General features: G+C 44.7%; 1 protein-coding gene across 10 annotated transcripts in view; it reads left to right on the top strand.

Annotated features, from left to right (window-relative positions):
* ANO4 (anoctamin 4) overlaps positions 1-16,493 on the top strand; it is a 207,152-nt gene extending 190,659 nt beyond the window's left edge. For 7 of the 10 annotated variants that reach the window (XM_033953171.1, XM_033953170.1, XM_033953169.1 and 4 more), the window contains 4 exons: positions 4,155-4,274; positions 6,000-6,105; positions 8,346-8,541; positions 15,860-16,493. In XM_033953171.1, the coding sequence (XP_033809062.1) occupies positions 4,155-4,274; positions 6,000-6,105; positions 8,346-8,537 (418 nt within the window). In that variant the 3' untranslated portion in view covers positions 8,538-8,541; positions 15,860-16,493. The remainder of the gene's footprint in view (positions 1-4,154; positions 4,275-5,999; positions 6,106-8,345; positions 8,542-15,859) is intronic. The other 3 variants (XM_033953166.1, XM_033953164.1, XM_033953165.1) reach the window with 3 other exon arrangements.

The following is a 16,493-nucleotide window of genomic DNA, read 5'->3' as shown; positions in this document are numbered from 1 at the left end:
CTTCGAACAAATAATAAACAAAATACCTTATTCTCCCCCCCCTCCCTCCCACCTCTCATCTAGGAATTAAAGGTTAATCAATAAGTCAGTCTTTTGTTTAACAAATGCCTCTAATGGACCCCATATTTTTTTAAACAAGTGGGAAATAATAAAAAGTTTTTAAAACTATGGGATCCCAGTTTAAAATACAAGTCTAATGAGTTTTCATTCATTAAATCTGATTACAGCCTTGATTGTGTCATTCTATAAGGTGTGGACGCAAAACCAAGTCACACCTAACTTCTGTAACCTTATAATTATTTTTTGCTTGATAGTTAATCACCTGAAGCATTATTCAGCAAGAGGTCATCTAACATATGAAAAAGATGTCATAACATATGCGTAGTAGCAAATTACAGCTGTTCAACCCAACATTCCAGGTTGTTCCCTTCTGAACAGGGCAGGATTAATTTGTCGAGGGCCCCTAGGCACACAGGTACGCTGGCCCCCCTGTCCCGCCCCACCCCACCAGGCGGAAACAGGAAGCTGCGTCAGAGGGAAGCTTTGGGCAAGCAGCACCGCTTGCACAATTACAGTTCTCATTGCCTTTCTTACCCACGTTGCTTGCTTGTCTTACTTTCCGTCGATAATAATAACAGCTTATATACCGCAATACCGTGAAGTTCTATGCGGTTTACAGAAGATTAAGCAAAGGTAACAAATTGAAATTGACTTTAAGAGGGGAGGAAGAAAGAGAATTAATAGGACAGGAAATTCATTGTTGAGGAGAGAGTAATCAAAAGGACAAGTTAATGGCTATAGAAGGGAGAGAGAAGAGAGGATCAGTTGTCTAGATGCTGTAGGAACAAGTGTGTTTCCTAAATTCCCCATAAGTAGTGGGCGAAAGCAATTGTTCTAGGTCTTTACCCCATGATGCTGCTTGGTGTGAGAGAAGGTGGGGTTCATGGTGTTTTTTCAGTTTACAACCTCGGACTGGGGGGGGGGGCCGCATTGCCGATCAGGGGGACCCACGTTGCCAATCGATGCTGGAGGGGCCCATCGCCGTTTGGAAAAAACAATGTCGATGCCCCCTGACCATTTCGGGCCCTAGGCACGGCACGTGAACATTAATCCTGCCCTGCTTCTGAATCATCTACAGTAGCTAAGGGGGGTCTTTGTACTATGGCATCGGCTAGCGTGCCTTAGTAAAAGACCCCCTAAGTGTTCATCTTAGCTGTCACAGGATACTGCTTCCCATCCATTTCAGTTAGTTTCCTTGTTTTCCATCTTTGTTCCTCTAGTTATTTAATTCATTTTCTGTCCTGTTCTCCCCATCAGTTAACAGGTTACAATTTGCTATAGTTTTTTGATGCAAGTTTTATCCTAATTTGACACATACTAGAGATCTAATACCAATATTCACAATATATAGTTTACAAGATAAATTTCACACTGTCATATTAATTTTGGGCCCAAGAAAGGCACTAAGTCTTATTTTCAGGGATGTCTTATTTTTTTCATGTACAATGATCATCTCTCCCTTCCTCTTCTCCATCCCAATTCTTCCTATTTCTTTTCTCTCACCCACATGTGCAGCATCTTTCCTCCCCTCTTACCCATTCCCTTGTGCAGTATCTTTCTATCCCTCCCTCCCTCCCTCCCATCCCTTGTGCAGCAGAACCCTTGCAACTTCTATCCCTCCCATCCCTTGCAGCTTCTATCCCTCCCTCCCATCTCCCCCTGTAGCATCTTTCTATCCCCTCCGCTGCCATCGCACCCCCCCAACCCATCTCTCCCGCCTATCCGAACCGCGAGACAGAAATAAATACCTTATAACAAAACGTCAGCATTGGCAGCAATCTAGCTAGGTAGCTTCACGGCCTCCTATCACCTAGGCGTCCTCTGCCATGTTGCTGATGACATCATCAGTGATGAGGCAGAGGAACGGCCAGGAGATAGAAGGCCACGAAGCAGCCAGTCTAGATTGCTGGCAATTCTACCGGTTTGTTATAAGGTAGATGGGAGGGAGAGATGGGAGGGAGAGGGGAGCGCTGCTGCTGCCGGCGACTATGGCTTATTTTCAGAGGTAGGGCTTATATTAAGACCTACCCCGAAAATCATGCTAGGACTTATTTTCAGGGAAACACGGTAGTTACAGTGCAAGATTTATCAATATAAGTTTTTATTCTATGCAACACATACCAGTATACATTAAGATTTCTTTGTAATCTATTGGCCTTAGGCAGGGAAGCTAGGTGAAGTGTGTTTTTATTGCTTTTCTAAAGTTGAGGAGTCCTTTAAGCGATTTGATGTGCGGCAGGCAGTCGATTCCAGTGGCTTGGTGTGAAGTGGGGGTAGGAATGTTGTTAGGCGGTTTGCAGGGGGTGTTTTGAGGCATATTTCATTCTGAGAATGGAGGGACCTGTTCGGCATGTACAGAGGAAGCTTAGTCATCATGTAGCCTGGTGCCATGTTCTGTAAGGTTTTGAACGCTAGCATCAGGTCCTTGAAGACACAATGTTTGGCTACGGCCAGCCAGTGAGCCGACAATAGAGCCTGGAAAACAGGGTTGCGAGCATTTAGATGTCTGATGGAAATAATTGGGAATGTATTCAGGATGGGGAACTATTTTTTATAATGTGAGCATGGAAGTTTCCAGATTAAACCAGCAAATATGCTGTTGCCACCCACTTCATTATCCTAAGCTCTGTCTTTTGAGGATACAGGCAGTCCCCGGTTTAAGAACGCTCGATTTACGTCAAACTCGTGCTTACGAACCGGGGTCCTGCCTCTCCCTTCCTGTGTCAATGCACCCCTTCTTCCTCCCTTCCTGTCCAAACGCAACCCTCCTCCTTCATTCCCAACATGCCCCTTGTCGTCTTTCCCTCCACTCTACGTCCTGAATTTTGCTGCCTCCCACGGGTGTTTACTTCCTCTGGCTGGCTCCCTCCTCCCATTGCAGTTCTCTTTGCAAAGCCAAGGCTTGTAACTGACACGGCAGCCTGACCCTTCGTGCCTCCAATGGGTGTTGGTACTTCCTCTTGCTGGTTCTCTCCTCTCAGTGGCACTTCTGTTGGTTCAGTCAGTGCTGTTAATTGAACAGTGCCATTAAAAACCAATTAAAAAACATTAATTTTCAGGCAGGCACCATGTAGGTATCCATACTCAGTCGCCTAACTGCGTCTACCCAAAACTTAGATACAGTTAGGAATGGAGTTTGGGCTTGGAATGACTTTGGCATTGGTAGGTGTCTGTGTTAGGTGCCGGTAAATTAGGCCAGGAAAATCCTGGTGCTTAACATTATAATGCCTACTGACCCCTAACTTTGAATTATGCACACCAGGGAGCTTTTTTTTTTTTTAGCACTTATGCAATTGTTATTAATTCAAAATTTCTTCATAAGTTATATAAATAAATCAAAATTTAGTTAAAAACTAACCAAAACCCCAAAACTAGGTTTTGCAAAATTGTTTAAAAGTGCTCAATACCAATAACAAGCGTAGGTTGCCAAAGTGACCATCATAGCACTTTCAGAGGTCCCTCTCACCACCAAATTTATCCAATACTTTATATATATATATATCTATATCTATCTATCTATCTATATACATATATATATCTATATATCTGTTATCACTCTACACAAGCTTCACTTATCTTATTATGTGTTCTTATAATGGCGGTATCTCTCCTCAACTTCCTACTCCTACATTTTCACCATGTTAAGTTAACCCCAAACTCGTGTCCCTCAACTCGAGTTTCGCAAGAAACAACTTTGTTAGGAGGGGACATCAGCTGCACTTGTTAAGGAGGACCCACAAAACCTCTAACTCTCCCTAAGGTGGGTGGTCTGAGCACTTTTAAACAATTTTGCAAAACCTAGTTTTGGGGATTTGGTTAGTTTCTAATTATATTTTGATTTATTTATATACCTAACTTTGAATGACAATGGCACCTACCAAGTTTCCACCATCTCTACTGGTGGGGGTGTTATACCCCAAAATTGCAAAACCTACAACAAGATTATTACAGACATCTACAACCATCTTTCACTAAAGAACAATTTTCTCATGTATCCTTTGAGCCTCTCTACTTCCATCTTTATAGCATGACCTCTTGCCCTTGAATCTGCAAAGCATCTATAGTAATGATTACTTTTTTCTTTTGCACGGTAGATGCATGGTTGGCTATGTCAATGCCAGTCTCTCAGTGTTTCTGGTGGCCGATTTTGAAAACCGCTCAGATCTTGTCTCAGATGGACATGAAGTCTATGGATCACCCATAAGATACTGCAGGTATTTCAAGTCTAGGTGCATGAGTTAATACCTTATTTTTGTCTAGATTTCTGATTCTTTGTGAAGACCTGAAGCAATTGAGCAGAATGCGTGGAGAGGCATAATCAAAAAAAACGACTAAGTCCGCTTTGGGCCTAAGGCTTTAAACGTTGAAAGTAGAAGCAGGGAAAATGCCCATTATAAAAAAAAAAACGTCCAATAGGAGGTTTTTTTAGATAATGGCCTGCCTCTACGTTCAGCTGTTTAAACGCCTAGACCACCACTACGTCTAAACTTATACCATATAATCAACCTAAAAAAAGCCTAAGCCCCAAACATCCAAAACAAGGGCTTTAAGGCGAAGGAGGAGCCAGTCCTTCACCTAAAAGCAGGATTCTATAACCGGTGTCTGTCAAAAACAACACCGATTACAGAATCCACCCTCACACGACAATATCGGGGCAGGAGGGAGCCCAAGCACCCTGCCCCGCGGCACCCCCGACCTCCACGACACTATCAGGGCAGGAGGGAGCCCAAGCCTCTTGCCCCGTCAACAGCCCCGACTTTCCCGACTACGATTGGGGCAAGAGGGAGCCCAAGCCCTCTTGCCCCGTCAACAGCCCCGACTCAATCGAGCCAGGAGGGAGCTCAAGTCCTCCTGGCCATGTGACCCCACCTCCTACAAGATCGGGCAGGAGGTAGCCCAACCCCTCCAGCCCAGGCGGACCCCCTATCCCTCACCCCCACTAAAATATGGGCAGGAGGGATCCCAGGCCCTCCTGCCCTCGACTCAACCCCCCCACGACCACCCCCGAACCCCTGATCGACACCCCCCCGCCGACCCCATGACACCCCCAATCCCGCCCCCCATACCTTGAAAGCATTGTCCAAACGGACGGATGCCAAGCCCGCCCATCCAGCAGGCCAGCCAGCTCAGGAATGGGGCCGGATTGTCCCAGGCGGCTCAAACCCCGCCCACAGGTGGGGCCTGAGGCACCTGGGCCAACCAGAATAGGCCCAGGAGCCTTAGGCCCCTCCTGTGGGCGGGGCCTTAGGCACATGGACCCAACACGGCCCAAGGGGGGAGGAGCCCGAGGCACCTGAGCCAATCAGGGCCTTAGGCAACTCCCTGTGCATCACATGATGCACCGGGGCGAGGCCTAATGCCCAGGCAGATGCATCGCTGCAATCCGGAGGAGCAGGAGGGACAGAGCACCTCTCCTGCTCCCAACTTGGAGGTACGGGGATGTCTGCCCAGGCCAGGCCGGTCAGGCGGTGGGATGCCTGCAGAGCATGAAGGACTGAGCACCCCTCCTGCTCCCAACTTTTAGGTACAGGCGGTGCAGGGGGGGATGAGAGCCATGCCAGTCAGGGGGTGAGTCGGTTGGTGGCAGGATGGAGTTGGCATCCCTCCTGCCATATTCGCGCGGGCTGGGAGGGCAGCGTCAAGTGGTGGTAGGAGGGAGTGTGCATGATTTTTATTTGATGACTCACTGATTGGGGCTAATCTTTGGAGGTGATTCAAAAGGGAACAGACAATGTGGGGGCCAAAGCCCATGTTGCAAATAATGAGCATGAGTGCCGTGTCTTTTATGTTATTGATTTTGGCAACCCAGTGTATGATCCAAAGCTTAGATTCATATTTAAATATATATCAGCAATGCCTTCATGAAATCTTTTTCATGGGATGAATGCGTCAAAAGATTTAAAGAGTGTTGCAAGCGTAAAACGTTGTTTGTTTTTCAGGTATCGCGACTATCGAGCGCCTCCTCATGCACAAGAACCCTATGCTTACACATTACAGTTCTGGCATGTCTTAGCGGCACGTCTGGCTTTCATTATAGTCTTTGAGGTCAGTGCTCGCTCAATGTGTTCATTTGTCTTTTAACTCTTGGTTTACATGTGCAGCAGCAAGCTTTGGTCTCTCTGGGCCGTGTTCTATATAAGGCACCTAAAAATTCAGCGCCGACTAGAATGGCGCTTAGTATGATTCTGTAATGTATACGTACTTTTATAGAATCATACTTAGTATCTCTGCGACGCATAACTTAGGCACAGAAATGTAGGCCAGATAAAGCCAGGCCTAAATGACTGCGCCTAATTTGTGCACGCACCGGGCGCATTCTGTACACCAATGTGCCTAACTTTTAGGAATGCCCCCAACCCACCCCAGTCATTCCCCCTTTTCAAATTTGCACACTGTCGTCGGCTGACCAGAAGCCTTCCCTCAGACATCAGAGTGAAGATGTGGTTTTGTGAAGAGAAATGTGGCTAGGAGGAAGGAGCTAACCAGTGCATAGGGTGAGCTGGGTGAACGGGGATCAGCCCCAGTTGCAGCATCGTAAACTTCTTCCGGCTATGGCAGCATTCAAAATTCACTGCTCTGCCAACGTCAGGCCGCCTTCTCTGCTGGGTCCTGCCAGGATAGAAGTGAGGGAAGGGGAGAATGCTGTACCCAATTGGGGAGAGAGGGAGAACGAAGACCAGAAAAAGGAGATGAGAGGAAAGAGAGATGCTAGAGGAAGGGAGGGAAAGGAAGGAAAGAAAGGAGATACCATACAGAGGGAGGGAGAGATGCCATTGCAAGGGGGGAGGGAAGGGAAGGAGAGGAGAGAGATTCCAGGGCATGGGGGGAGGGAAGGAAAGATATGGAGACACGGAGAGCAGTGCAGGAGGAGAGCAAAGACCTTGTGCTGGTGAAGCAGAGGGGAGCATTGGAAAGAAGAAAGGCCTCATCTTGGTGTGGAGGCACAGGGGAGCAGTAGAGAAGGAGATAAAAGGCCTGGTGCTGGTGTAGAGGTATATTGGAGCAGTGGAGAAGAAGAAATGCCTGGTGTGGAGGCACATGATTGCGGAGGAGGAGAAGGAAGGCAGAGCTCAGGACCAGGATACATGAAACCTGAGTTACATACAAATTCAACTTAAGAACAGGTTTTAAAACAGAATTCGTTCTTAACCTGGGGACTGCCTGTAGTGTATTACTTTAGGGTGGGATATTTGAAATGAGGTCGACAAAGCCTGCAAAGTCTTTACTCATCTTAAACATGGCCTTTGTGCCTACAAGCAAAGGACCTTTTGATTGTAAGGGAGAGGACGTTGCCTCCATTGGGAGGTCATTTAGGGATTCAGGCTCTTTTAACATTCATGCACTCCTTCGCCTAAAAGCCCTTCTGTTTGACGTTTTTGGCTTAGGCGTTTTTTTGTTTCATTATGGCTAAAAAGTGTAGACGTGCTGTGGGGGTACTTTTAGACGTAGTGGAGATTGGGCGTTTAGGCAGGGGAAGGCCATAATCAAAACATGGACGTTTGTTTTGGTTATGGACACTTTCCCTGCTTCTGGGTTGAACGTTTAGGGACTTAGGCCTTTTTTTGATTTTGCCCCTCCACGTGTATTCTTTTTTTTAATTTTTTTAATTTCATGTTTAATTTGAATTAGGATGTTTTCTTTATAACGATTATTGTATTATGCCGTGTAAATTTGTTGCATTATTTTTGAAAAATAAAAAACATTTAAAAAAAGAGATCTGTGTATGTAGGACTTCTGCAAAATAGGACAGCTAGTTACGTGCTATCCAGTTAAGTTTAAGCTACTTCCCCTGAATGCCCCCATTCCTTCCATTATTATGAATAAAAGGATTTTCCAGAAATTATGCATTGACTGGCCCCGTTTAACTCTGAATTTAACTGATAAATGTTTTTTGAACATCAACCCGTCTGGGTTTTTTTGTCATAAATTCAATTACAGATCCACCATGCACCCGCTTGTTTTCTGGACCGAGGAGTGTGTGGCACAGGGGTCAGAGCTACAGCCTCAGCACCCTGAGGTTGTGGGTTCAAATCCCTCACTGCTTCTTATGACCCTCAACAAGTCACTTAATCCCCTCATTGCCCCAGGTACACTAGATAGAATTTGAGCCCCCCGAGACAGATAGGGAAATATGATCAAGTACCTGAATATAAACCATTTAGAAAATAAGTGATATATAAATAATAAAGTAAATAAATAAATTCTCACTTGTATCTTTAAATAAAAATGTTAAGCGCATTTCGTTGGAGCATAACTACATCTGAATTTATTTTATGATTTTACAGCACCTTGTCTTTTGCGTTAAAAACCTGATATCCTACTTGATCCCGGATCTTCCCAAAGACTTGCGAGACCGCATGCGGAGGGAGAAATACCTGATTCAAGAAATGATGTACGAGGCCGAACTGGAGCGTGTTCAGAAAGAACGTAAAGAGAGAAAGAAAAATGGCAAATCTTATCACAACGAGTGGCCATGAGTATGTGAGTTATTGGGGCCATTGGTCCCTTCTATATGTTAATGGTCTAGTGCAGGGATAAGCAATTCCGGTCCTTGAGAGCCGGAGCCAGGTCAGGTTTTCAGGATATCCACAATAAATATGTATGAGATGGATTTACATGCACTGCCTCCATGAGATGCAAATCTATCTCATGCATATTTGCTGTGGATATCCTAAAAACCTGACCTGGCTCCGGCTCTCGAGGACCGGAATTGCCTACCCCTGGTCTAGTGTGAAGTAACAGCAAAGCATAGCAAAAAAAGGAGGAGAAACCGCTACAAGTGTGTAAAAGTAAAAATTGGAAGTGGGGGGGGGGGAGCCAGAGAGTAGGAGAGGACCAATTGGCTCCAAAGCCAAGAAAATTATAATAATATATTAAAAGTTTATTGCAGCAAGTCTCACCACGAAATAAATGGGAAAAGGTGTGCAAAAGAAGCCCAGTGCAGTCGTTGGTCCACCCCTACTCCCCCCCCCCCTTCCTATCTAATATAATAAAGCCCTAAGCACGCATGCGCACTCCCACCTGCGTGCTCCCATTTTCCGTGCGCTGTAGGGCACCGCAGGTAGGAGTGCGCATGCGCGGGAATCCCCCGAAGCGGATGTCAGCCACGGCAGCTGGCGGCGGCTGGCGGCGGCGGCGGAAGATGACGCGAAGGAAAGTGGCAGCGAGCCACAGTGTCTCCAGCGACCGTGTCCCTGCCTCTCTGTTTCCAGGCTGTGCTGGGAAAGGATGGGCTGAGGACAGGGCTAGAAGAGAAAAGAGAAGTGCCTGATCCGGCTGCTGAGGAAACTGCTCCCTCTAGCTGATGGAGAAGCCAGAGAGCCAGAAAGAAAGGTGGGGGGTGGGGGGGGGATGAAACAGAGGATAAGAGAGAAAGAAAAAAAAAGAGACTGAGCTGAAGGATAAGAAGGGAAATTAAGATACAGAGGAAGGGATAGAGAGAATATTGTAATCACATCATATGTCATATCTAATATAATAAAGCCCTAAGCACGCATGCGTACTCCCACCTGTGTGCTCCCGTTTTCCGTGCGCTGTAGGGACCCGCAGGTTGGAGTGCGCATGTGCGCGGCGGCGCCAAGCCTGTCGGCCGTGGCGGCTCTTGCCGTCTGAAGGATAAAAACCGCCAAAGCTCGCTTCAGGTCCGGCAAGGGCTGTGGGTCCTGAAAACCTTCCGATTCAAGCAGCGTCTGCAGCACTCTACACATGCTGCTTCGGGGCCTTCTACTGCCCTGATTTGCTGGAAGGCCCCAAAGCAGCATGCGTAGAGTGCTGCAGACGCTGCTGGATTGGGAAGGTTTGTCGGGACCGCGGGAAGAGAAGGGGGGAGAGGAAGGGACTAAGGGAGCCGGCCAGACTGCGGGAAGGGAAAGGGGGGTAAGGGAAACGCTGCTGATGCATAGGGAAGTGGTGTGGGGGGAAGGGAATGGTGCTGTGGCTGCTGCACAGGGAAGTGGTGGGAGAGAAATGCTGCTGCATAGGAGGCAGGGAGAAAGACAGATAGATAGAAAGAAAGAAAAGAAGAAAGACATAGGGGCAGGGAGAGACACAGAAAGATAGACAGACAAAGGGGGCCAGGGAGAGAGACAGACAGCGGGAGGGAGAAAGAGACAGAAATAAAGACACAGAGACATATATTCTAGCACCCGTTAATGTAACGGGCTAAAATATTAGTAGTGTAATAATCCGTCTGCTACAATTCAAACTTTGTCCGGGTTTTGAAAAGCTTCCAACAAATCCCCGTCGGGCAGGAGGGCTTTCGCGTGTGTGCAGATGCCCTCCTGCCCAACAACAGCAGGCAGTGGGGGTAGTGCTAGGGCATAACCGGCGGGGTTGGGTAGAACTGAGTGGGCCTGGGGGCGGGTCTAGGGGTCCGGTTTTCCATTTGAATAATCTGATAACCCTGCTTCTATGGCAACTCCAGTGACTGAGTAGCCAGAAGAGGGACACTGATTCTTTTAAAGGACCCTTTTGAGACTTAAAGTTTAATCTGATTGAGTGAAGGGGTTAATCAGTTTGGACCCCTGATGCAGGCAATTTGTACCAAAACACAGTCCGTGTCGGATCTTTTAACAAAGTGTACTTCACGAGTCCCATCTCTGAGGCCCTTGGTGCTTTTCGTATTCCCGTAATTGGTTATAGGACCAGTGTTGGGTAGACTTGTACACTCTCCCCTGGATGCCATAAAAGTTTCCCAAATTTGTGGACACAAAATTGGGTGTAGATCCCAGGTTGATGGCGTAAGAAGATAAGAACATAAGATTTGCCGCTGCTGGGTCAGACCAGTGGTCCATCGTGCCAAGCAGTCCGCTCACGCGGCAGCCCATAGGTCAAAGACCAGTGCCCCATTTGAGTCTAGCCTTACCTGCGTATGTTCTGTTCCAGCAGGAACTTATCCAACCTTTTCTTGAATCCCTGAAGGGTGCTTTCCCCTATAACAGCCTTTGGAAGAGCGTTCCAGATTTCTACCACTCTCTGGGTGAAGAAGAACTTCCTTACGTTTGTACGGAATCTTTTCCCTTCTAACTTTAGTGAGTGCCCTCTCGTTTGCTTCACCTTGGAGAGGGTGAACAATCTCTCTTTCTCTATTAAGGGCTAGATTCATCAACCTGCCCGATCGGGCCTGATCCGGGCAGGTCCGACAAATTCTGGAAGCTTAAATATGCAGATGGGGCGATTGGAGGAACGCCCCCATCTGCCAGCACGGATCACTTTTCTGCAATCCCCACGCATGCGCAGACCATCTGTAGATGGTCTGTGCATGCCCGTCAGAGCCGCAATTTATTTTTTTTTACTTTAAACTTTTTTATTAGTGTTTAGCACTGTGAGCTCATGGTTTTAAAATGCTTTAAATCCACGGGATAAAACCACAGGCTCGCAGGGCGGGGAAGGGCAGGAGAGATTCAGGGAAGTCAGGGCAGGAGAACTGGGGTGGCGATGCGGCAGATTTTCAGGGAAGTCAGGGCAGTAGAACCGGGGCGGTAATGCGGCAAGCAGGCAGGAAATTTTTGGGGAAGCCAGGGCAGGAGAACCAGGGCGGCGAGCAAGGCAGAGAGTAGGGCTTCCAGAGTCGGAAAGTCTTTTTCGACTTGTCTCCAGCAGTCGCTTATTCAGTTGATCGGCCAGCCCAGTCAGATCGAAAATTTTGTGTTGTGAATTTTGTGTTGTGTTGCGAGTCCCTGCCTACTTTGCATGCGTTTCTCCTCATTTGCATGCATGGATTCAAAGCAGATCGCAGGAGAGATTAGTGAATGGAGCCCTAGGGAAATCTGGTCACAAAGGGGTCGCAAACCGATCGGTACACGATTGGTTTGCTTAGTGAATCTAGCCCTAAGTCAAATCCCTTCAATATCTTGAATGTTTCGACCAAATAATCAGTTAATGAGCTCCAATTATTTAATTATTGGAGCTAAACAAGCACTTAATTGGCACTGATTATGATTTAGGCACATAATGGCTACATACTATTCTATAACTACGGGCACCTAAATTGGATCAAACGTAATTCAAAAGGGGGCAAAGCCATGGGAGGGGCATGGGCTGGTTGGTAGGGTTACAAGGAAAACCAGGAGACATCCTCTTTTCAGAGGACTGTCTGGATGGCCTGGTAGGATTTCAAAATCCCGGCAGTTTGTCCGGGTTTTGGAAGCCCCAAGCTCGTGGCTGCATCTGGAAGCCCTCTGTGCATGCATGGACGTTGACGTGATGATATCATATACACGTGCACATGCATGTGACATCATCGGATTGACGTCTGCGCATGCGCAGAGGCCTTCCAGACCTCGGGGTAGAAAGGGGAGGAATGGAGGTAGACTGGGGCACGGCTGGAGATGGAATGGGGTGGCCCTGTGGAAATAAACACTAGCTTGTGCTCAATTTAACAATTGTTTATTAATAGATCGATATATGAGGACACACAAGTCTTAAAGGCAGACATTGCATGTTCTAAACTCTGGACAAAAGACAGCCCCTTATATAGGGAATTTGACATATTAAACACAGAAGGATCACATGAATGCATAAAAATAGATAAATAATACCACTCCCCTAAAAACACCACAGCATACATAAACTCGTGATAAGCTTACTGAGATTCCAAGAGAAAATTTGCAGTGACAATGTTCAAAGGCCAAAGATCCAGCACCTAGGCCAATGAGGGAGTGGTATTATTTGTTGTTTGAACCTCATATACTTGTGTTAGTACATAAAAATAGATTCATTATTACAGGTACATTAGTTTGCTCTTCCATGATACTCTCCTTCACCCCTTTGACCATCTGGAGGCCTAGTATTTATTAGGGTTATAAACTGGTCACTACCCAAGATACAAGTGACTTATTATGTTTTGCCTCTCCAGAAGGTCAGTGAGATGCAGCTTCAGCAAAGAGGTCATATATAGTCCTTGTAGTTGATGCTCTTACTAGTTCCAGAAGAATCCCAGCTTAATATTAGAGATACATTAATAAGTAAATTTCTAATGTGAAATTTTTCCAGTTCCACAGCCCCAAGTGTCTTCCTGTTTTTTAAAGAGGAAATCTGAAACTGGAGTAGACTAAATTATAATTTTTGGTGGAATTCCCTATGTCATATATATAAAATGGAAAGATACAGTGAGGGTGTGGGAGCCATTAACAAAATATTGCAATGATTAAATGATTCTTTTCCCTTGATTTACAGGTTCAATTACGAGGGGGGAGGGGGATAATTTTATTATTTTATTAATGTATATTGTACATTGTATTTGATTATATAATAGGAAGGGTTGGGGAGGGTGGGGGTTAATAGCATTTTATGTGTACTCTTGATGACTATTAAGTGATATATTTCTGATCTATTTGTTATATTATATTGATGCACTTATTGTCCGCTTAAAAATAAATAAAGAATAAAAAAAAAAAAAAGAGGAAATCTGTCAACCCAATCTAATCTTTAATTTAATCTTATACCGATTCATCCCAACAGGAGGGCTTGACTTGGTTAACAAGATATTAATAAATTATACAAGAGATTAGAACAGAAACTATATCTTTTAGGCCAAATTTTTTTTAAAATCTTTTATGGTTGATTGTTTGAAAAAGAAGAATCATTAGTAAACTTCTGAAATAAATGTGTCTTCAATGCTTTACGAAAAGTGGGTAGATGAGAGAACTCTCATTTGAAACTTTTACGAATAAAAAAGAAAATGATCGACAAAAATTGGCCATGGTTTTTATTCCTTTAACAGTGGGAAAACCAAGTTTATATTTCTGAGAGCTCCTAGAATTAGAGATTTTATGTGAATTAAATGAAACAGGGACCAAAGAAGAAAAAATACCATATAGGATTTTGACAATTAGAGTTGCACATTTAAATTGGATCCTCCAATAGACAGGAAGCCAGTGAAGGAATCGCAGTAAAGGTATGACATGGTCATATTTATGTTTACCGTATATCAATTGATTTATTTACTAGTATTTTAGCCCATTACATTAACGGGTGCTAGAAGTCTGTCCGGCTCCCTTAGTCCCTTCCCCCCCCCTCCTTCCCTTCCCGCGGTCCCGACAAACCTGCCGATTCTAGAAGCGTCTGCAGCACTCTACACACGCTGCTTTGTGGCCTTCTACTGTCCTGATTTACTCTGGCACGTCCCTGATGACATCATCAGAGACGCAGCAGAGCAAATCAGGGCAGTAGAAGATCCCGAAGCAGCGTGTGTAGAGTGCTGCAGACAGGTTTGGAGTCTGGACCGCGAGAAGGGAAGGGGGGACTGGTCAGATGTTGGGAAGGGATGGGAGGGTCAGACCGCAAAAAACTTACTGTTTTTTGCCGCGAGAGAGCAGGGAATCCAGCACTGGCGGCCAGTCCTGCCGCGAGTGTAGTTAGGTGCTGTAAGGCTGGAGACTCGTGCATGCGCACTTCTGCCGCCATAGACTTACATCCCACGGATCAGGGAAAACGGAACACGCAGGTAGGAGTTTTATTATATAAGATGCATTTATATACCACTTATAGTCTAAGTGGTTTACATTCAGGTACTCAAGCATTTTTCTCTCTGTCCTGGTGGGGTCAAACTCTATCTAATGTACCTGGGGCAATAGGGGATTAAGCGACTTGCCCAGGGTCACAAGGAGCAGCACAGGATTTGAACCCACAACCTCAGGGTAGCTCTAATCACTGTGCCACACACTCCGCCGTATTCTGGATAAATTGTAGCTTCCTCAGATTACTTTTACTTAAACAAGCCTAAAGTGAGTTGCCATAGTCCAACTGAGATAAAATAATGGCCTGAACCAAAACTACAAAATGTTGCTGATAAAAAAGATGACAAACTCTTCTAAGCATCTATAAGCTGGAAAAGCATTTTTTTTTTTTGGTAACATGATTAATTTGATTAGATAATGCGTGAAGAATCCAGAATAAAATCCAGCATTCTAGATTAAAAATCAATACCAAGTTTATGCATAACTTTTACTTAGTAGATATGTAGTATTGTCTGGATTATAATGATTTAAATAGCTTTTTTCTATATACTTTCAAAAAAGACGCCTCAGCCCCACCACTCAGACCCCCGACATGTTTCACACAACTGAGTGTTTTATCAAGATCTTTTCTCATAACTAAATTGGAGTCGGATGACAGCGGCAGCCTTGGGAGACCCTTGATAAAACACTCGGTTGTGTGAAACATGTCGGGGGTCTGACTCCCCAGGTTTTGGCTGAGATAAGTACCATCTACTTTTAAAGTATATATCATGACACTGAAGAAGCAAAGTGTTTTTGAAATATTTATTTCTTAAAAGTATTTATTAGAGATAAAAAGTTAAACTACAGATTAAAAGGAGAAAATAATATTCAAAAATCGACAGCCAATGATGAAGCGCCACAATATGCTTCCCGCTGTATAAAATACTATAGGCGGTGGAGTGGTGGGGCTGAGGCGTCTTTTTTGAAAGTATATAGAAAAAAGCTATTTAAATCATTATAATCCAGACAATACTACATATCTACTAATACAATATATGACTGGATATAGTTTTACTTTAATACACTTTTGCCGTATTTCTAATAACTTTTACTTAGTGCCAGTTAACAGCAATTACAAGGTACTAATCGACAGTTATCAGTACCGATTAGACTTATTAAACAAGTTGTCTGTGCAGATCAGCTTGTGCACCAATTTGCATGCACATTGTCAGGTGTTATATACAGGATTTGGGGGGGTCATCGCATAGTCTTGGACACTTGTTATTTTGCTGAAAATATTCAGCCAGAAAAATTTGGAATTACGGTTAATTTTTTGCATTCCTTGCATCTGTTCCCAGGTGTAAAAACCTGCATCCTGTTTGTCTTCCCCTCCCCCCTCAGCGCTGCCAGAGCAGAATGAAATTTGCAACCTCGGAGCATGATACAGGCACATCACATGTCCAGCAGGTTAACATGACGCAAAGCATCCGCCGTGACGTCATTCTGCAGCCCAGCAAACACAAGCGATTGACGATGGAAGAAGTTTGTCAGTCGGCGGAATAAAATCAGGCCACTCTGGGACTGCTTTTTTTTCTTTTCCAGGCAGTATGCTACTTTTTTTTTTTTTTTTTAGCATTTAGCCTGATGGGTCATTTCAGCTTAGCCTCATTGATATTATATAATAACATCATGTAATAAGTTATCACCAAATATACATTGACATTCTGTTTACAGGGTTGTTGTTTTTTTTTTATTTCAGAGCTTTCTGACAAAAATATGTTATATACGTATATATATAGAATGCATAATACACCACATATAGATATATAAATATGTACGTAAATTATAAATATTTATATATAGAGAGAGAGAAATTGCTTATTTGTACATAGTTTAAAATTCAGGAAAGGATTGTTGAATTTTCATGCTTTAATGAAAATATTCAGCAGTACAAAGCCATGTTGAATGCTCATATGATGTAATGCAAATGCA

Source organism: Geotrypetes seraphini, chromosome 7 (genome assembly GCF_902459505.1).
Source record: "Geotrypetes seraphini chromosome 7, aGeoSer1.1, whole genome shotgun sequence".
In the NCBI taxonomy this organism is placed as follows: domain Eukaryota; kingdom Metazoa; phylum Chordata; class Amphibia; order Gymnophiona; family Dermophiidae; genus Geotrypetes; species Geotrypetes seraphini.
This window is presented reverse-complemented; position numbering and strand designations above follow the sequence as displayed.